Here is a 22,612-nt window from a genome sequence, read left to right on the forward strand (position 1 = left end):
GAGTGCAATTGTGTGGTAGTTTGAGCATTCTTTGGCATTGCTTTTCTTTGGGATTGGAATGAAAACTGACCTTTTCCAGTCCTGTGGCCACTGCTGAGTTTTCCAAAAGTGTTAGCATATTGAATGTAGCATTTTCACAGCATCATCTTTTAGGATTTGAAATAGCTCAACTGGAATTCCATCACCTCCACTAGCTTTGTTCGTAGTGATGTCGCCTATTATAAATAATGCCACTATGGGCATTCAGATACAAGTTTTTGGATGTACATGTTTTCACTTCTCCAGAGTATATGGCTATGAGTAGAATTGCTATGTTATATGGTTACTCCATGTTTAACTTTTTGAGGACTGCCATTTTATGTTCCTACCAGATATGTATGAGGATTGAAATTTCTCCATATCTTTCTAACATCTTTTATTGCCTAGCCTTTTTATCTTGTCATGCTAGTATGTGTTAAAAGACATCTCATTGAGATTTTAATTTACTTGTCCCTAAGCAGTAGCAGCAATGACTAATAAGGTTGAATTTTTTTCATTTTCATATACATCATTTGTATCTCTTCTTTGGAGAATGTCCTTTTAAAAACTGGGCTAATTGTATCTTATTTTTTAAGTTCTTTATATATTCAGAATATAAGTCCCTTACCAGATATGTGATTTACAAATATTTTCTCTCATTCTGAGAGTTGTTTTTTACTTTCTTGATGATATCCTCTGAAGAAGAAAAGTTTTTTATTTTGGTAAGGTCCGATTTATTTTTTCAGTTGTCTCTTGTATATTTTGGTATAAGCAACACTCTAAGAAACCATTGCTTAACACAATGTCACAATAGTTTAATCCTCTTTAAGGATTAAATTTTTAAAATTTAATTTTCTCTGAAGTTTTCTTTGAAGAGCTTTATAATTCTAGTTCTTACATTTAGATCTAGGATCCATTTTGAGTTAATTTTTTATATGGCATAAAGTAGGGGTTCAAATTTTTTCTATGGCAAAGACAATTCTTTCTCTATTGAATTATCTTGGTACTTTGTCTAAGGTTACATCTTTATGATAGAATTTACCAAATTTTGCCTTGTTTTGTGTAAACTGGATCTGTCCCCCTATGATTGGAGGACAGGAACTATGTTTTGTTCATTGAAGATGAGAAAACCTATATGAGCCATAGAGCCCCAGAGTAAATATTTCTTTCCTTCTTTTGAATTTCCCCACAGCACTTGGTGTGATGCTTGTCATACAATAATTACACAGATGTTTGTTGAATGGAAAATGTGCTTGAGCCTACACCTGGAAAGAAGGGCATAGGTTCCTAAAGCTCTGATCGAACGGGATGTTCGGAACACTTTCAGCTCTTCTAGAACTAAAACTCTGAATCGTGGAGACCCCAGCAAGTTGAGAAGTTGTGGTGTCATCAAGGTCATCACCAGCGTTACTCACTCAGTCGTGTCCAACTCTTTGTGACTCCAGGGACTGCAGCCCACCAGGCTCTTCTGTCCATGGAATTTCCCAGGCAAGAATACTGGAGTGGGTTGCCATTTCCTTCTCCAGGGGATCTTCCTGACCCAGGGATTGAACCTAGGTCTCCTGCATTGCTGTCAAGGCTGGGACTTCCAAATGACTCCTTATTCTCTAAGGTAAGTGACAAATATGTTTTCACTTAAAGTGACTCTAAACACTGAAAACCCTCAAGGTCTAGAATCATTTTTTTTTTCTTCTAGTTTAACTTCAAGTTGTCCAGATGTCTACTTATTTAACCCGTGCTCAGTTGCTAAGTTGTGTTTGACTCTTCTCGACCCCATGGACTGTAGTCTGCCAGGCTCCTCTGACCACGGGATTTTTCAGGCAAAAGTACTAGAGTGAGTTGCCATTTCCTCCTCCAGGGGACCTTCCCAACCCAGGGATCAAACCTGTGTCTCTTAGGTCTCCTGTATTGGCAGATGGATTCTTTACCACTGAGCCACCTGGGAAACCTATTTAACAGCTAATGCAGTAATAAAATTTCACTTGTGAATTTGACCTCAATTCCAGATAATTGACTGTAGTTCTAACCTGCCTGAAAGCAGAAAGACTTTTTTCTGGAAGCAACAATCACTATTAAAAAGGCAAAGAGTGCTCTGGTATGGCCAGCAATTCTATTTTCAGTGACCCCTTTCTCCCTGTCTTTTTCTCCCACGCTGAACCTTAGGAGACCTCACAAGCTTTCAAAAATAGAGCGAGAGGTTGAAGATAAAGGCCTGTTCATTCTACTGGGGAGTGTCCCATGGAGTCATGTCCAGACAGTGTCTCTGCTGCTTGGATATCTTTTTCTGAGATTTCAGAATCTGCCTCTTTGTGTGCCAAAGTATGTATGTGCAAGTATGAATCTCAGATGTGTTCTATATGGATACACATAATTAACTTTCTTACCCCCTTCTTTTCAGCTTTATCGAAGTGCTTCAAATGACAGTTTCTGACTCATCGTCACTGCTCTGTCACTTCACCACATTGCCTCTCTGCAAATAATCAGGTACCAGGCTCTCAAACACATCTTCTTCTAAAGATGGTGGCCACTTCCTAACCCTAAGTTACCTAGAATACAGGGCAACTCTATCGAAAAAAAAGTTGCTTATTAGACTTTATATATTTTGGAGCAGTTTCTGGTTCACAGCAAAACTGAGCTGAAGATTGAGATTTTCCATATCTCTCTGCCTCTTCACATGCACAGCCTCCCCCATTATCAACAGTCTCCACAGAGTGGTACATTTGTTACAACTGATGAATTTACATTGTTGTTCGGTCCCTGAGTCCTGTCACTCTGTGACCTCATGGACTGCAGCACGCCAGGCTTCCTGGTCCTTCACCTTCACCCAGAGCTTGCTCAAAGTCACGTCCATTGAGTCTGTGATGCCATCCAACCATCTCATCCTCTGTCGTCCCCTTGTCCTCCCGCCTTCAATCTTTCTCAGCATCAGGGTCCTTTCTAATGAGATCTAATGAAGAACCTGATCCGGCTCTTCGCATCAGCTGGCCAAATCATTGGAGCTTCAGCTTCAGCATCAATCCTTCTAAGGAATATTCAGGATTGATTTCCTTTAGGATTGACTGTTTTGATCTCCTTGCAGCCCAAGAGACTCTCAAGAGTCTTCTCCAACACCACAGTTCAAAAGTATCAGTTCTTCAGCGTTCACATTGACACATTATAATCATAATCACTTAAGGTCTGTGCTTTACGTTACAGTTCACTCTCCCTGTTGTACATTCTGCGGGATTGGACAAATGTGTAATGACATGTATCCACCATATAGTATCATATAGACTGGCTTCACCGGAGAAGGCGATGGCACCCAACTCCAGTACTCTTACCTGGAAAATCCCATGGATGGAGGAGCCTGGTGGGCTGCAGTCCATGGGGTCGCTAGGAGTCGGACGCGACTGAGCGACTTCACTTTCACTTTTATGCATTGGAGAAGGAAATGGCAACCCACTCCAGTGTTCCTGCCTGGAGAATCCCAGGGACTGGGGAGCCTGGTGGGCTGCCGTCTATGGGGTCGCACAGAGTCAGACACGACTGAAGCAACTTAGCAGCAGACTGGCTTCATAGGGTTAAAAATCCTGTATGCTCTCTGCCCAGAGATTGGATTTAAAAGGGCGAGAAGAGAGGGAAAGGAAAAAACCGGTGCAATGCAGAGGCGCCAAGAAACTCCCAACCAAGTTCGTTTCTAAGTTCACATGCTCCAGCTGGCCCATCTCTCCAACTCAACTCTGGGCAGGTTCCTCCTCCTTTTGTTTAAGTGTCAAGCAAATGGGTTTCCTGTTGACACCGGAATATTGTGAAAGGGCAGGAAGAAGCCAGGCCACCTCCTCTTTCCCCCTTTCCTATCCCGTTTGTTTATTTTGTACCGGTCTGTTTGGGTGGCGCGGGTGCTCCCAGCTTGTGCGGCGGCTGGGCGGCTCTGCGGCCGGTAACCCCTCCCCGAGGAGGCGAGGCCCCGCCAGACCCCGCCCGATCCCGGCTCCGATCCGCGGGGCGGGGAAGGGAGCGGGAGAGCCGGAGCCCGGAGGAGGCCGCCGGGGCGCGCGAGGAGGCGGGGAAGCCGGCTCGGCCCGCGCCCGGCCGCACCCCCGCGGGCTGCAGGTGGAGCCGACGAAGCAGCCGCTTCCGACGCCGCCGCTCCCCGGGGGCGCCTCCCAGGCCCGAGGCTGCGGGCGCGGGGCGCCGGGGGCTGGCGGCCGGCGCGCGGGCCCGCGCGGCTAGTCCATGGCTGAGGGCCGGCGGCGGGAGGACGAGGACGACGAGCTGCGCGAGCGCCGCGAGCTCGGGGGCCCGCGCCGCGCCCGGGGCCGCGTGCTCTCCGGCCACCCGGCCGCAGGTGAGGGGCTCGGGCAGCGCGAGGGAGGGACGGGGGCGCCGGGGACCCGGGGCCGCGCACGCCCTGCTCCGGACACCGGCGGCTCCCTCGCCCGCCCGGAGGGGATCCGCACCTTCAACTCTCGGAGGCGAGCCGGAGGGAGAGTGGCTTTCCTTCAATTCCCATCCTCACTTTGGGGCCGAGCCCCAGGAAATTCAAGCTTATCTCTACCTGTTAGGGGCCCTGGAGCCGAAACTACATATTTTCCGTGCAGACTAAATCCAGGAGCTGCTGGCTTGGAACTTGTGGCTTCCTTATCTCTGGATGAGTCAGAGGCCGGTGAAGAATGCCCCCTCCCGATAGGTTTGCCAGGCTGTCGCAACCGAGTCTAAGCACGTGCTAATAGTCCAGTCGGGTTTGGGTTTCGGTGCCTGTTGAACTTCGGACCTGGGTCTGCCCTCCCAACCCCCAATCGCCCAAGTGCACCTAGTTTCTATAGGACTTGCTTTAGAGTGACTTGGTGACACCACCCCCGCCTCGCCCCTCCTCCTTCCCGCCCCGTCTCCCTCCTGCCCCCTCTCCCCAGTCCAGAATATAGCATTCCAAAAGGTGATGCATTTGGACCGAGAATCATTTCTGGTATATAACTACTTTTGTGATCTTGTTTTTGGGTGCACAAAGGCGGCACGGATCAATAGTTTGACGCAGAAGTGGAAGAGTGAGTAAGTGCACACCCACACCCCTTCACTTTCCGGGGGAGCTTTTCACTTAAACATAATATAATAGAGAGGAAATTCTTTGGTCTTTGGTTCCAACTGGATAAGCCAGTTATCTGAAAACAAGAGGGAAGAGATGACAATAAAAGGGAGATATAGGCGTGAGAAGGATTCCGATGTGCACATTCATTAAGGCCTCTTTAGAAAGTGGAATACACTGAGCATTCCAGTAAACAATGGAGAAATTTTTCTATATGTCTCCCTTAACCTCAAGGAAAGTTGGAGAATTGAAAGATCCTGAGTTTCTGGGGAACAAATGAGGCTAGAAAATGGGATGAAAGGAAAGAGTTTGAGTGGAACGTGAAGAAATACTTGATTTGATGCTCCTGGTAGGATCTTGAACCCTTAAAAATCATTCCTTTTGGAAGATGAGTCTTCTCATGTAGTCCAAATGTCAAATTCCATTTTTCCTTTTGGAAGTTTTTTCGAGGAAATCTAGATCCTTTGCTCTGGACTTCTTTCTAGCAATGAGTGTTACCGTCTAAATATTTGATACTTAGTGGGCTTATTAATGTCAATAAGATTTGAGGAGTAGAAACTGTAGGCAGTAAATGAACAATGAATTGATATGAGAAAAATTAGAAAAGTATGTTTTGTACAATGTAAATTACTGCATGTTATTAATGATTAATACATGTTATTAATAAATTACAAAAAGCATTTAAAAAATTAAAAAAATTTTAATTATTAATTTTTTAATTAAAAAAATCATCCTTTTGCTCATTATTCTTCCATCAAAATAAGGCATTTGACTAACCACACAAACACCAACCGTTTGGAAGATAACGTCTTGATAGTTTTGTTTAGTATAAACCCAGATCTAATGAAATACTGGGTGATTGCTGGATATGAGTAAATAATTGATGGGAGAATACAATGAAAAACTTCAGAGATATTTCTGTTTTCCACTGATTTAAGCATTCCTTGGACTCCTTTTATCTTCAGCAAAAAGCTCCACGTATGTTCTGTGAAGAGCCGTACCGAGGTCATCCTAGATATGATACAGGTATATGTTTATCATTTAGTTGCAGTGTATGTGTTTATTCCAAGGCCGGTGGGAATGGCATTTTGTAACTTGTTTTTGCCAGTTCTTTAATTTCCCAAGGCTACCAGGAGCTTTTCTAGGTTCCGTGATAATCTGTTGCTGTGAGGTGACATAGTGTTCTTTTTCACCCAGAAATTGGTGTTCGCAGTTTCTAACATTTTATACACCCTGCCTGGGTTCAGGGGTGAGGAACAGAGATATTATGGAGTGGCCAGAGGGTTAAACTGGCTATTTTAGCAGGCTTCTTTCTTTGGAGACACATGATTTAATAGTTTACATTTCTTTGCAAGCTGTGCTCCTCTTTCTCCTCGTTAGTTTCCGTGTGTTTTTCAGACTCCCTTGCATTCCTTACCAAGCTTGGGCATTTGTTAGTTACCTCTGTTCCCGGTGTTCTCTCTCCAAGGGAGAGAGTAGGAACTGACCTAGAGGCTTCATGTTTCTCCCCCCAACCCCCTTAACGTGAACCGTTTTTAAAGTCTTCATTGAATTTGTTAAAATATTGCTTCTGTTTTACGTTTTGGGTTTGGGGCTATGAACCCTGTGGGGTCTTAGCCCCCTGGCCAGGGGTCTAACCCATACACGCTGCGTTGGAAGGTGAAGTCTTAACCACTGGGCAGCCAGGAGAGTCTCCCGCTTCCTCTTTCTACTCTTCCATCTTTCCTGTTCTCATCCCGTCTCTCCTTCCTCCACCACCTCACAATCTAAGGATGTTTCCATTTTTCTTTGATCTCACAGAGCTTGACACCATAAACTTAGGGTGTATGGACTTGAGGGAGTCTGTGAATTCCTTCTCTCCCTGCTAACTATATAGGTGTGGTTGTGGAAGCGTTTTTTTTTTTTTTTTTTTAACTTTGCAATGTATATTCAGGAGAACCTGTAAATATAAAACCTGTAAATCATAAAGACTCACATAGCCTGTGCCCAAGTATTATCATTTCCCGAAGCAAACTTTGGTCTCTCCTAGTCATGACGTCTTCCTTCCCCTTGAGGAACCACTTTTTTCCCTCTTCCTGTGCAGTTTTACCTATACATGTATGCATGCACATGAGCATATGCATATATATGTGCATCCCTATTCAGTATTGTTTAATTTTACCTTACTAAGTATGATTTAGTTCGTTATTTGACAACTTCACATGCATGAAATCATCCTGTGTATATTCTTTAGTGTCATGCTTTCTTCATTCCATGTTAAGTTTGTAAGGTGTATCCATAGTTACATGTAGCTGTAGTTTTTCTTTGCATTCATATGTCACATTTTTGCTTATTATTTTTTATTGATTGGCTGGAGTTTTTTACCTGCACAGGAATCTCAGCTTCCATTGGTTGATGTTGCAGATTGTGCTTCCACTCTAGTTTATGTAAAAAATTTTTGTTCATGGTTTCTTTTGATGTAGAAATTCATAATTTTAGTGTAGGTAGATTTACGAATCTTTTTCTTTATAGTTAAGTGTCCCTCCTCTCCTCGCTGTCCTCCTTTGTTAAGAACGCTTTCTCTACCCCAAGGTCATGAAGATATTCTGTATCTTCTGTTTTGTCTACTAAAAGTTTTGTAGCTTTCTTTGAGGAGAGATGCCATAGCTTTCGTCAGAATCTCAAATGGGTCTGAGAACTCTGAGTGACTTGACAGCATTTTTATATTGTTTCTCCAAAGGGCGGCTGCTGCTGCTGCTGCTGCTAAGTCACTTCAGTCGTGTCCGACTCTGTGTGACCCCATAGACGGCAGCCCACCAGGCTCCCCCTGTCCCTGGGATTCTCCAGGCAAGAACACTGGACTGGGTTGCCATTTCCTTCTCCAGTGCATGAAAGTGAAAAGTGAAAGCGAAGTCGCTCCAAAGGGCAGGGAGTACAAAATTCTGAGGAGTGGTAGGCATTTAATTTTGTGTGCTCAGTTGTGTCTGACTCTTTGTGACCCTGTGGAGTGTAGCTGGCCAGCTCCTCTGTCCATAGGATTTCCCAGGCAGGAATACTGGAGTGGATTGCCATTTCCTCCTCCAGGGGATCTTTCTGACCTTGGGATTGAACCCATGTCTTATCTGTCTCCTGTATTGCAGGAGGATTCTTTACTGCTGGCATTTGATAGGGTTTAATAAATATTAAATAAATTTACTCTGTGTTTGATGTGATTATGGTAAATTCTGGAAGGACAGATATAATTTCTCCCATGTGTTCTGAGTAGAATAACTGATATTTTTAATATGAGGTCACGATTAAACTTCGTTGTGTTCTCTTCATCGTGTTCTCTATGAACTACTTCTTACAGGTTGTCTCCTGTGAGGGAGGTGTTATTTTCTCCATTTTATAATTGAAAAGATTGAGGCTCAGAAATATTTTAAAAATATTTAAGTGACTTGCCCAAGATCCCTCAAGCTGTAAATGGCAGGACGGGGACTTGAATCCAGGTCTTTTTGACCTGAAAATCTGTGTTTTTCCAAGCTATCCTGCTGGCTACTAATAAAAGTCAGTTGCTTTGAATGCTGCGCATGTTTATACCCGCATGATGTTGTTTGTTATATTTTAGAAATACTTTTTACATTTACCGGGTGCTTTTCTACTTAGGAAGGACTTCCACAGCCTCATGGAACTTGACTGTTACAACAGCCTGAGAAGGAAGAGGGTACATTTTTATTATTCCCATTTTAAAGTTGAGTAAATTGAGACTCAGAACTGTTAAAAAAAAACTGAATCTAATAATCTAAAAAGAACACAGCTAGATATATAGCTACAAATCAGTTACTCTATTGGGTGTTTCAAGTCATGAACCGTTGTTTATTTGACATGACAAATAAACATTTGACATGTTTATTTATATGACAATGTGTTAGGTCATACGGCCCAGAGTGTGTGGCTCTGCCTAATAAGTTGTATCGTTTTGAAAACTACATGAATTCTTCTGGGCCACTAGCTTACAGTTTTTGTTATTAGAGTTCCAAAGTTATCTGATTTATTTTGAGAAGGTTACTATAAATCTCACAGAAACTAGGGATATATGGACATGTTATTTAAAAATTCTCTACTCACCAAGTTCTTTAAGAAGATCTACTAGTTATCCTGTCAACAAAATGTATGCAAAATGTGTAGAAAATACAGGGAATACAAAGAAATACATAAAATAGGCTCCCTCCTTTTAAAGGACATGTCATAGAATTAGGGAAAGTAAGACTAATATACTTTAAAGAAATAAGTAAGAAGATCAAGTAGTTCATGGTAACTATGAAATGGAGGTTAGCATAAGAGAATCAGACTATCTTAATTTATTTCTTGACTCAGCCTCTTACTGTGTAACCTTGAACAGGTTACCTAACCTGTCTGTGTGTGTCCATTCTTTACTTGTAAAATGGGAGTGTTAATAAAACCTATTGCATAGGGTTTGAGGATTAAGTGAATTAATACATGTAATACCTTTAGAACACAGCTAGGCCCCATAATAAATACTGCCTATAATGTTGTTAGTGTTTATGTATAATTTTGTTATTGTTAAAATATCTAACACTTTATTGAGTCTGTATTTTTTCTTCATTTAGGAATAGTTGTGCAGTTTCAGGTTGGCAAAGAAAAAGGAGGTAAAACTGCATCTTCACCATTTCTAATCAAATGTATTTGCTTTGCTTTGGAATTCATGATTCTCTTTTTGAAATATCTCAATCTTACAAGACCATCAAAGATAGAGCCTAGTTCTTCATTTGACATTCCTTGCACCTTACAAGCTATTTTAATGTGGCTTGTCGTGATTTTTATTAATACCTTTTCTTCTTCATCACAAAAGAAAAGCTCTTTCTTGTGACATAATCATTGTGTTCAAAGTGATTTCAAACAAATAAAGGGAAGTCAATGACTCCACATCCTATTTTTAACCAGGGTGCATTCCTTCATTCTTTTTTTTTTTTTAATCTTTGCCACTGTTCATCCAAGGCTTCTATAACTTCACTGGCATGTTACATTCTGGGGGCAACTCTGTCTCCCCTCAGAACGTTTCACCTTTACATTCAGTGGTGTGTGTGTGCTAAGTTGTTTTAGTCGTGTTTGACTTTTTGCGACCCCATAGACTGTAGTCCACCAGGTTCCTCTGTCCCTGGGCTTCTCCAGACAAGAAGACTGGAGTGTGTTGCCATGCCTTCCTCCAGGGGATCTTCCCGACCCAGGGATCGATCCCACGTCTCTCACATCTCCTGCATTGACAGGAGGGTTCTTTACAACTAGTGCCACCTGGGAAGCCCTACATTCAATGGTACTTAGAGTCTAATCCTCTGTACACAGATCTCTGCTAGTTAGCTTTAGCCTCCAGCAACTTACAGCATCTTTCTGGGCCTTATTAATTGAAAGGATGAGGCTTCCAACTTTGCATTTTGTGATTCTAGGAGACGAGCAGAAAAAGAACTTCTGACTTGGTTTACAGAAGCGTGCCAGTGTGCAGGTTCACATCTAGGGGTGTTTCTCCAGGCTCCTTGTGAAGTAATTTGCTGATGAAGGAGAAGCCAAAGGTGCCAGGCTCAAGACATGCCTCACCTGGAGAAGGGCTGTCATGCTAGCTTACGAGTTGTCTTTCAAGATGGGCACTTCACTGATGGAGGGATGGTACTCTGCTTTATCAGTGGAAGCTGTGAGATGTGTTCTGGGGAGATTTATAATTCTCTTGTGTATATTCTGGGGGAATTTATAATACTGCACGATGCAAATGTTATTAAGTACAAGATGGAAATATATATCTAGCCACTTCAGAGTGTAGAGCAGGGTGATGGGAGGGAAGGAAGGAGGCCCGGCCCTCTCATTTGAAGGGAGGTTGAACGTCAGTTCTGTCCCTCAGCCTCTGTAGGTCTCACCTTTAGGGGCTCTAGGCTTGCCTTTGGGTGGGGATGGGTGCATGGCTGGGGGGGAGTGAACAGGCAATAAAGCATTTTTTCTTCTTTTTTTGCAAGCAGAACTTTATTAAATGGGCAACAGACAGTACACCCTTCAGACGTGAGAGCAGCCGACCCTGTAGGAGTGGCTGTTTTCTTTTTTTAAGTGAACTTTTCTTTTAGAATAGTTTTAGATTTACAGGAAAATTGTGAAGCTAGTACAGAAGGTTCCTGTCTCCCACACCCATATTTCCCCTTTATTAACATCTCCTTAATTTTGACCTAATTTATCCTTGCTTTGCATGGTCCCATTACGTGTAGTTGTCCTGTCTCTTCAGGCTCCTCTTGGCTGGGACAGTGTCTTAGATTTTCCTTGTTCCTGATGGCCTTGACCGTGTGAAGGAGTACTGGTCGGATATTTTGTAGAATGTCGCTCTTTGGGGATCTGATGTTCTCATGTTTAGACTGGAGTTTGGGGTGTTTGAGAGGTAAAATACTGTGTGTGTGTGTGTGTGTGTGTGTGTGCGCGTGTGTGCACACGTGCTCAGTCGTGTCCAACTCCACATCCCCATGGACTATAGCCCGCCAGGCTCCTCTGTCCATAGAATTTTCCAGGCAAGAATACTGGAGTTAACCATTTTCTACTCCAGAGAATCTTCCTGGACCAGGGATCAAACCTGAGTCTCTTGCATCTCCTGCATTGGCAGGCGGATTTTTTTTTACCCCTGAGTCACCTGGGAAGCCCATGAAGTACCATATTAACCACATATTAAGGGTATAGTTTTTCTCTTTTTTTTTTGAGTATAATTGCTTTCCAATATTGTGAAAGCTTCTTAGGTACAACAAAGTGAATCGGCTCTATGTATACATATGTCCTCTCCCTCCTGGCCCTCCCTTCTACCACCACCGCCATCCCACCCAGCTAGGTCATCCCAGAGCACCAAGCTGCGCTCCCTGTGCCGTACAGCAGCTTCTCACTGGCTATCTGTTTTACAGATGGTGATTATATAGGTCCAGGGAGGAGGAAATGGCAACCCACTCCAGTATTCTTGGCTGGAGAATCCCAGGGACGGCGGGGCCTGGTGGGCTGCCGTCTATGGGGTCGCACAGAGTCCGACACGACTGAAGCGACTTAGCAGCAGCCGCAGCGCTGCTCTCCCTTTCCCCCTCCCCCTCCTCTCTCTGTGTGCACCTGTCCTCTGTGTCTGCATCTCTATCCCTGCCGTGCAAATGGGTTCATCCGTACCGTTTTGCTGCTGCATTTGTTTTTCTTTTTCTCACTTCACTCTATATGACAGACTCTAAGTCCATCCACATCACTACAAATGACCCAATTTCATTCCTTTTTGTGGTTGTGTAATATTCCATTGTATATTTGCACCACATTTTCTTTATCCATTCATCTGTCCTGGGACATCTAGGTTGCTTCCATGTTCTGGCTATTGTAAATAGTCCTGCAGTGAACATTGGGGGGTATATGTGTCTTTTTCATTTATGGTTTCCTCAGGGTTTATGCCCAGTAGTGGGATTGCTGGGTCATATGGGAGTTCTATTTTTAGTTTTTCTAAGGAACCTCCATACTGTTCTCCATAATGGCTGTATCAGTCTACATTCCTACAAGAGGGTTCCCTTTTCTCCACACTTAGGGTATAAATTAACATCCCTTATTACTGTTGGTGTTGACCTTGATCACCTACCTGAGGGAGTGTCTGTCAGTTTCTCTGCCCCAGGGTCACTACCCACTGCATTCAGACCACAGGAACTAAAGGAAGTGACTAAGCAGGCCACACTTAGAGTGAGAGTTTCGTTTCACCTCCTCAGGGGTAGATTATCTCCATAGGTTTTGTAGAATTCTGCACGGGAGATATCATTCTTTTTTAGTTTCTTTGGGCTGTCCAAAATCTCCATTGGGACTGTGTTCAGACCTTGCCTTTTGGGGAATGTGAGCTCAATTCCTCCACCCTAGCTCTGTCCAGAAAATCTCATGTGTCCTGATGTCTGGCACACACTTTCATAATTGGAAAAGAAAGACATGGAATGCATACCCAGCTTGAGGTAGCCTATGATTAAAACTCCTTCACACTAGTGTATCCACAGGTGCCAAGCACTAATATGAATTCCTTTCCAGTTTTGGAAATGGAGAGGAAGTTAGAGTATGAGAGGAATTTGGAAAAGCCCTGGAGTAGGATAACCAAACAACGAGTTAATATTTATCGTGCGGCTTCCAGGTGGTCTTCTAATTGTCTTAAGTGTGTTTTTTTCCCTTCGTCCTCACACCAATCCTATGAGATAGGTGTGATGAGTCCCTTCATTGTGGCAGATGAGAAACTGAAGGGGCTGTTTACCTCGAAGGGCAAATAATCTACTCCAGGTCACACAGCTAGAAAGCAATGGAGTAGGATTCTGTGCAGATTCCTAGTTGCCTCCCTAGTATTCGTTCCCCCCTTCCTTAGTCAGTGGAACCCTGTATGACGGACTGTGGCAGAGTACCCACCTATGAAACTGCTTCCCCCAGCCTGCTAAGGAGATGCAAGTAGAAGTTGTTGAGTGGGGCTTCTAGGAAAATTCTCTAAAGGGGACTCAAGTGTACAGAATATCCTTTTGCCCATATCCCCTTCCATCTCCCTCCTACCAGGATCAAGGGTGTGTGTGGTTCGGCAGCCATCCTGAGTCATGAGGTCACCTTGAGGATGGAAGCCACACGCTGAGAACAGTGGGGCGGAAAAATACATGGACTCTCTGTTCCCGATGTTAATAAAGCCATCCTGTGAGCTTTTGATTGCCTGCTTCTCCTTTATTTAAGAAAAACTGTCCTATTTAAGCCTCTGTGGCCGTGCATGTGTTTACGTCGCTCAGTTGTGTCTGACTCGTTGCCATCCCAGAGACTGGAGCTCGCCAGGCTCCTCTGTCCATGGGATTCTCCAGGCAAGAACACTGGAGTGCGTTGCCATTTCCTATTCTAGGGGATCTTCCTGACCCAGGGATTGAAGCCATGTCTCTTTCGTCTCCTGCATCGACAGGTGGATTCTTTACCACTGGCACCACCTGGGAAACAATTGTTATCTTAGGTCTTTATAATTAGCTGCTGCTGCTAAGTCGCTTCAGTCGTGTCCGACTCTGTGCGACCCCAGAGACAACAGCCCATCAGGCTCCCCCATCCCTGGGATTCTCCAGGCAAGAACACTGGAGTGGGTTGCCATTATAATTAGCAGCTGAATCCAATTCCTGGCTGATAAAACTTCTGACTTGATCTTGTTCCTCCCTCCTTATCACCAGGCTAATTTTGTTTCCACGAGGTTACCTTAGGATGCCTAGGTTCTTGCTGCTATTTTGTGCTTTATTATAATGTGACCTTGGACAAATAACTTAGATGTCCCTCCCTTTTGCATCTTTTGAATGGGAATTATTTATTCTCTAACTGCTCTACAAGTTTACTATGGGAAAAATGCCTGTAAATGTCAGGTTTTCATGTGTCATGTACATTTCTTGAAGAGGGTCACGGTCATCCTTGTTTAGTGGGATTGAAAAGGAAACCTCTAGAATCTGAAAACAGTTTTCTGATTCTGTCATTTTGCCAAGAGCCATGTTTAATACTTCTCAGGGCACAAACAAACAGAAGCTGTGACGGGAGGTGGTTTTGTCCCTCCGCTGCACAGGAGCAGATTCGAAGTGGCATCACTGATGAGCCTGTAGCTCATGCCAGGGCTGCTGCTTAAGATTCAGAGTTTGTGTCCAATATGGCTGCCTTCATCATGCTGGAGTGTTGTTTCCTGAAGATACATTAATCAAGGAATCGCTGTACTGGAAGAAAGCTAAATGCTTTTTCTTTGAGAGCCGGCCAAGAACAAGGGGCACGGAAGAAAACGTTTGCACGACACATGGAGAGTTCTTTTTGCTGGCAATAAATATCCCCATTTCCAAAGAGTCCTCTGAAACTAGTACAGAGGTGTTCACAAAAATCTGGAAGGCCCCTCACTCAGCTTGGGGCTGCCCAGGTAAAAGATCCTTTTTTGCCTTGTCACCACACTCCTTGTGTCTTTACTTCCTCATGAGGAGTGTCCCTCAACACACTAGCTCCATGGAGATAACAAGTTATCTGGTCGATTCGTGTTACTCAGTTGAGGTATAACTTGCCAGTGGAAGGTGTGGTTTGTAAGTGAAATTCATTTGGAATAAGGAGTGGTAGTTCAAGTTTTAAAATGTGCAGACTTATATTTGAATATTCCTCTTAATTAGAGGCTTAGTAATGGGAAGTGCCTAATATCACAAACATTTTATCTTTTATGCTAATCTAATCCTGTTTCTCCTTTCTTCTTGAGGTATTCAACTTGAAAACGTGGTATGGTATTTCTTACACTTCTGTAGCAATGCTTTAAACTTTAAACAGTGCTTCTCAAACTTTAATATGCCTACAAATCCCCTGGAGATCTTGTAAAACTGCCGATCTTGATTTCATAGGTTTGGGGTGGAGCCTGGGATTCTGCCTTTCTAACAGACTGTAGATGCTGCTGCTGCTAGTGGTGCCTGAGTTACACTTTGAGTAACAAGGCCCTCGGTTACTTCTGCTTCAGTACTGGGATTCTCAGTGTTGACTGGGCATCGGAATTAACTGAGGAGTTTTCTACAAGATGTGTGCTCACCCTACACTCAGATTTCCTGATTAAGTACTTTTGGGATCGCTGGGGAGCTGGAGTTTTAGAGTTCTATGTGAGGTGAGACTCACTGGCTTCATCTCCTATTTAAAAATGTGATGTTGAGTGGTTTCACTGTGCATGCTTGGAATTTGAACTGTAATTTTTTGAACATGTATTTATTATTATTTTTTTAAGTAATAAATTTAATTAACTGGTTTATGATTTTGGCTGTGCTGGGCCTTCTTTGCTGCACGCGGTTCTCTCTGATTGTGGCGAGCAGGGGCGACTTCCTAGTCGCCGTGCTTGGACTTCTCATTGCAGTGGCTTCCTTGTTCTGGAGCACAAGCTCTGGGGTGTGCGGGCTTCCATAGTTTGGGCACGTGGGCTTAGCAGTTGCAGTTGTTGGGTTCTAGAGCACAGGCTCAGTAGTTGTGGCACGTGGGCTTTTGTTGCCCCACGAAATGTGGGATTTTCCCAGACCAGGGATCCAACCAGTCCCCTCAATTGCAACATGGGTTTTTAACCCCTGGACCACCAGGGAAGCCCTGAACTGTAATTTAAAACAAAAATTTATTTGTTTAATTGTGGCATGTGAACTCTTAGTTTGGATCTGTGGATCTAATTCCCTGACCAGGGATTGAACCCGGGCCCCCTGCCTGGAGTCTTAGCCAATGGAGCACCAAGGAAGTCCCTGTAATGTGTTTCCATCATAAGTAATTTATGTTGTGCTGCCTTTCAGTCAAACAATAAGTGGAATCTACCATGCGTTTTATACATGGACTATGTACAGTCCCTGTGTTTCCATGGTGCTTCCCTGGTGACTCAGATGGTAAAGAATCTGCCTGTAATGCGGGAGATCTGGGTTCAGTCCCTGGGTCAGAAAGATCCCCTGGAGAAGGGAATGGCTACCTACTCCAGTATTCTTGCCTGGAGAATTCCATTGACAGAGGAGCCTGGCAGACTACAGTCCATGGGGTCACAAAGAGTCAGGTGCAACTGAGTGACTAACAGTTTGTGTTATCCATAGCTTAAGAAGACTCCTGGAGAAGGCAATGGCAACCCACTCCAGTACTCTTGCCTGGAAAATCCCATGGGCGGAGGAGCCTGGTGGACTGCAGTCCATGGGGTCGCTAGGAGTTGGACACGACTGAGTGACTTCACTTTCACTTTTCCCTTTCATGCATTGGAGAAGGAAATGGCAACCCACTCCGGTACTCTTGCCTGGAGAATCCCAGGGACGGGGGAGCCTGGTGGGCTGCCATCTCTGGGGTCGCACAGAGTCGGGCACAACTGAAGTGACTTAGCAGTAAGGGCCTATCGTTGAAGTAACTGGAAAGTAATGTGTGTGATAGTTATGTCCTTTCAGATTGTAAGAAATAGTGGCCTGTTCTGCTAACATCAGTTGACGGGAGGCTTATTATAAGGATATACCAGTAAGTTGGAAGACACAGGAAGCAGCATCAGAAGTCATTTGGAAATACAGCAAATAGTTCATTTGGAAATATAGCAAAAAGTTATTTGGAAACACAGCAAATAGTTTCCCCAGAGAACATTCCTTTGTAAGTTGGGAAGATTGTTATTCCTTATGTTACTGTTACCACTGTCATCATTTTGGTGACTCAGTTTACCTTTGTCTCCTTCCATAGCTCTGCTAAGTCGCTTAAGTCGTGTCTGACTCTGTGCGACCCCATAGACGGCAGCCCACCAGGCTCCCCCGTCCCTGGGAGTCTCCAGGCAAGAACACTGGAGTGGGTTGCCATTTCCTTCTCCAATGCATGAAAGGAAAAGGGAAAGTGAAGTCACTCAGTCGTGTCTGACTCTTAGTGACTCCATGGACTGCAGCCTACCAGGCTCCTCCGTCCATGAGATTTTCCAGGCAAGAGTATTGGAGTGGGGTGCCATTGCCTTCTCCATCCATAGCTCTAAACTTACTGAATAAATGACTTGTTTTTCTTGTAGTCAGCCTCCCCAAGGAAGAGCCTCTAAGTAGGTTGTCCAGCAAGGGTCCTGCACAGAGAGTCCCATTGGGGCAGAAGCTAATGACAAACTACAGATAGCTACTTTTAGGAGGAGGATGGTAGGGTCTTGTGGTACTCACCTGGCCACCTGCATGTGAGAATTGAGAATGGCCTCCAGCTGCTTCTGTTGTAACAGCACAGTGAGTTCAGCCCTTAGCACGGCAGCTACTGCTGCCCGTTACCACTTGGTGCCCTGTTACCAGGCAGTGAGTCCTGCTCCGCCATTGGTGAGTGCCTCACCGGGCCCCGCCCACCAGCACCCAACTGTCAGGGAGCCCCTGGTAGGGTCCTGCTCCGCCATTGCAAAGCACAGCAACTACTTCGGCCCCATTACTCCTTGGCGCCCTGTTACCCGGCAGTGAGTCCTGCTCCGCCATTGGTGAGTGCCTCACCCGGCCCCGCCCACAGGCACCCAACTGTCAGGGAGCCCCCGGTAGGGTCCTGCTCCGCCACTGCACAGCACAGCAGCGGGTCCTGCCTACAAGCAGCTACGGTCAGTGAGGGGAGTTAGACAACGGTGGAGTGGTGGTGGTGAGGTGGAGAGTGAGGTGAGAGACGGATCCTGGCCTTCTCCCTGAGGCCCTCCATCTGACCCGGCCGTGGGCCAGCGGGTGAGCGGGGGTCCAGAATGGGCTTAGCACTGTGTCCCGCAGGGCTCAGAGCCCTCACCGCAGCCACCAACTCGGCTCGGCCCAGGCCTCGAGGCAGCGGTGAGCGTCTCCACTACCCGTGTCTCCGCGACCTAAAAGCACTGGCAGTTTGCCTGGGTCACAATCTGAGGGACCTGTTTTTGGAACCTTAGGGCTAGTAGGTTGGGCGCCTGGCTACCTCAGAGATGAAAGCTTTCAGTGACTTTGGGGTTCTTAGGGCTTGAGCCACCCATCTTCTTGTGTGAACCTTCCTCTGTTCCAGACTCCAATGTTTTAGTGTTATTTGGCCTCACTGTGTTGGACACTTGGACTTGCATTGTTCGGTATCATTGTCAGATGAGACTTTGGGCTTGGGGTGCATTCTGAGGTTAGTTATGAGGGTGAGAAGGTAAAACCGGTAGATTCCATGCATGACCAGAACACCCTTTCGTTGTTGAGTAGCATGGGGAAAGATGTATTTTGTTCATTGTTACAGCCTCATAAACCACAAGGGTGCCTGGCACACATGTTCAATGCATAGCTGTCAAATAGAACACAAATAGAAAATGTTTTTAACGATTTAAAGTTGACTTTATTGTTCATTTGATTACATTTTATTCTAACCCGGATCCTTGTGTACACTGCAATGGTGAGGGAATTTCTACTCTAAGAGTGTCTCACTGAAACAGCATGCTCCAAGACCGCAAGAAGTTTTCTTATTGCGTTTTCAGTAGTGATGAGGATATGTTTGCCACTTGGTGTTATCAGTACGGCTGGCGCCAGGCTCTGGGCTGAGGCGGGCAGCAAGTGGATACGAAGCTCAGCGATCAGGGTCCTTCCTGGCGGCCTCCCTCGAGGGCCCCCCCTCCCGCCCCAAAGCGCTGCCACCCGGGGTCCCAGTCACCTCTGCTCTGAGATGTCGAGTGTGGATTTGGATGTTTGGCCAAGGAACGGAGGCCGCTTTTCAGATAAAGAGGGAGACACTGGGAAGATGGGAGTCGCTGTTACAGCAGCTCAGTTCAGTTCAGTTGCTCAGTTGTGTCCAACTATTTGTGACCCCATGGACTGCAGCATGCCAGGCCTGTCCATCACCAACTACCAGAGTTTACTCAAACTCATGTCCATCGAGTCAGTGATGCCATCCAGCCATCTCATCCTCTGTCGTCCCCTTCTCCTCCTGCCCCCAAAACCTCCCAGCATCAGAGTCTTTTCCAATGAGTCAACTCTTCGCATGAGGTGGCCAAAGTACTGGAGTTTCGGCTTTAGCATCATTTCTTCCAAAGAACACCCAGGGCTGATCTCCTTTAGAATGGACTGGTTGGATTTCCTTGCAGTCCAAGGGACTGTCAAGAATCTTCTCCAACACCACAGTTCAAAAGCATCAATTCTTCAGCGCTCAGCTTTCTTCACAGTCCAACTCTTACATCCATACTGGAAGAAGCACAAGCTGGAATCAAGATTGCCGGGAGAAATATCAATGACCTCAGATATGCAGATGACACCACCCTTATGGCAGAAAGTGAAGAGGAACTAAAAAGCCTCTTGATGAAAGTGAAAGAGGAGAGTGAAAAAGTTGGCTTAAAGCTCAACATTCAGAAAATGAAGATCATGGCATCTGGTCCCATCATTTCATGGGAAATAGATGGGGAAACAGTGTCAGACTTTGTTTTTTTGTGCTCCAAAATCACTGCAGATGGTGACTGCAGCCATGAAATTAAAAGACGCTTACTCTTTGGAAGGAAACTTACAGCAGCTGCTGCCTCTTAGAAAGCTCCAAACCGCTTATCCGTGGAATGGGAGGCGGGTGGATGTTAAGGATGTTCCTGAGGAGGGACGGACCAGCTGATGATGGATGGGATGTAGGCAGCGCAGCGAGGGCCAAGTCCAAGGATGGTGACCTGTCCTGACTCGGGAAAAGAAGCTTCCGATTGACACCTTCCCCTGGAGAGGGGAAATGATACACAAGGTTGAACAGTAAATCTTAATTAGAGCCTGTTTGCTCTTCCTGTTAAGCAGTGTGAAGAGTATTCATGTAGCACTCGGAACAAGCCTTTCAGTAGCTCCTTGAGCACATGAATTGTGTAAACCTTGAGGAACGTAATTTGGTACTGATCACCTCATAGGTTTCCGACGAATGTTTAATAAAGGTAATGAAAAATTAACGGTTTTAAGTGCAATAGTCTTTAATTCTTTGCTTTATTCATTGAAAATGAGATTTCTTGTAAGTAGGTTTTTAAAAGTACCAACTTTTTAGCATGTCTGAACAAAACATTTTATTGATCAATCAGTAACTAATTTTGTGTGTAAAGTATGCCAGGAACTCCTGTTAACTAACACAGAAAGTTAGGTTTTGTTTTCAAGATGAGAACAATGAGGCAGAGAGAAGTAGAGCTGGAATTTGAACCCCTGCAGTCTCTTTTTCTCCTTTAATTTTTAAATTTACATACATAAACTTACACATATAGTGTTGACTTCTTTTGGGTGCATATTTTTGTGAGCTTTAATAAAGGTATTTATTCATGTAGTCACCTCCATAGTCAGAATACAGATGCTTCATCACCTTGAAACTCCTGTGCTTCCTGTTGTAGTCAAATCTTCCCTATACCCTGCAACTCCTGATCTGTTCCATGTCTTTGTAATTTTGCCTTTTAATGGAATCATTTCTTCCTGCACAGTGTGGAGATTCATTCATGTTGTTCCATGTGTCAGTAGTTTGTTCCATTTTGCTGCTATTCAGTATTCAGTATTCTATGAATGCACCACAGTTTGTTCATCCACTTACCTGATGAGGGATACTTAGGTGATTTTCAGGTTTTGGTGTTTGTGAATAAGTTGCTCTAAACATACAGGTTTTTGCATAAACTTAAGTTTTTATTTCTCTAGTTTTAAGTACCTGGACATTGTTTTGATGGGTCATATGGTAAGTGTATGCTTAACTTTATAAGAAACTACCAAAGTGTTTTCAGAGTTGTGTTAAACCATTTTGCATTATCATCAGCAATGGATGAGAGTTCCAGTTGCTCTACATCCTGATCAACCTTTGGTATTGTCAGGTTTTTTGCTTTGGCTTTTGTTTTAGTCTTTCTGATGAATGTGTAGTGATATTTTCTTGTGGCTTTAATTTGAATTTTCTTAATGTATAATGATGATGAGCATCTTTTCATGTGGTTAATTGCCATCCATTACATCATCTTTGGTGAAGAATGTCAAATCTTTGCCCATTTTAAAATTAGTTTGTTTGTTTCCATATGATGAAATGTTAGAGTTTTTAATATATTTTGCATTCAAAATATTTATTTTGCTGGATGTAAGATATGAAATATTTCTCCTGGTCTGCCATTTACTTTTTCGTTCTGTTAGCAGCGTGTGTAGCTCTTTGAACTTCCTGAAAATAGTTGATTTAAAGTCTTTGTCTGTGCTGTGCTTAGCTCAGTTGTGTCTGACTCTTGACTGTAGCCCGCCAGGCTCCTCTGTCCATGGGGATTCTCCAGGCAAGAATCCTGCAGTGGGTTGCCATGCCCTCCTCCAGGGATCTTCCCAACCCAGGATCAAACCCAGGTTTTCCACACTGCAGGCAGATTCTTTACTGCCTGAGCCACCAGGGAAACTCTAGTAAGTCCAATATCTGGGCTTTCACAGAACTGTTTATGTTGATTACTTTTTTTTTCTGTGCATGTGCCTCATAATTTTATGTTGAAAACTGGGCATTTTGAATATTACAATATTACAACGCTAGAATCAGATTTTTCTTCCTCCCTAGGGTTTATTATTGCTGTTATTATAATTGTTGTCACTTGTCTAGTAATTTTTCTGAACTAATTTTGTAAAGTGTATAATTCTTGTGTGATGTGTGGCACTGAAGTCTCCGTTTCATTAGCTTAGTGGACAGCTAGTGATTAGACAGTTTTCCTTAAATGCCTAGAACAACAACAAGAAAACCACCAAAAACCTCCCAGTCATTGCAGGGGGGCTCTGTGTGTGTATCACAGCATACCTTCAATACTCAGCCAAGTAGTGGACACGACTGAGTGACTTCACTTTCACTTTTCACTTTCATGCATTGGAGAAGGAAATGGCAACCCACTCCAGTGTTCTTGCCTGGAGAATCCCAGGGATGGGGGAGCCTGGTGGGCTGCCGTCTATGGGGTCGCACAGAGTCGGACACGACTGAAGTGACTTAGCAGCAGCAGCAGCAGTGTACAATTTACCTTAGCCTTCACTGTCTGCTTGTGCAGAGCTTGTAGGTCAGTCACAGATGAGAGCTTAGGGCCATCTCAGATTGTTTCTGAGCTTGAACCCACCCTGAGAATGCACACGGACTTTCAGATTCCCAGGAATATGTGGGAGC

At 44.4% G+C, this 22,612-nt stretch overlaps 1 protein-coding gene across 5 annotated transcripts in view; it reads left to right on the forward strand.

Annotated features, from left to right (window-relative positions):
* Positions 1 to 4,080: 4,080 nt before the first annotated feature.
* SH3D19 (SH3 domain containing 19) overlaps positions 4,081 to 22,612 on the forward strand; it is a 201,381-nt gene continuing 182,849 nt past the window's right edge. Inside the window, exon 1 of one of the 5 annotated variants that reach the window (XM_070769009.1) lies at positions 4,081 to 4,345. In XM_070769009.1, coding sequence (XP_070625110.1) covers positions 4,234 to 4,345 — 112 coding nt within the window. In that variant the 5' untranslated portion in view covers positions 4,081 to 4,233. Of the gene's footprint in view, positions 4,346 to 17,522; positions 18,015 to 18,110; positions 18,129 to 22,612 lie in introns of those variants that run through there. The other 4 variants (XM_070769008.1, XM_070769011.1, XM_070769019.1 and 1 more) reach the window with 4 other exon arrangements.

This window comes from Bos indicus, chromosome 17 (assembly GCF_029378745.1).
Source record: "Bos indicus isolate NIAB-ARS_2022 breed Sahiwal x Tharparkar chromosome 17, NIAB-ARS_B.indTharparkar_mat_pri_1.0, whole genome shotgun sequence".
Taxonomy (NCBI): Eukaryota; Metazoa; Chordata; class Mammalia; order Artiodactyla; family Bovidae; genus Bos; species Bos indicus.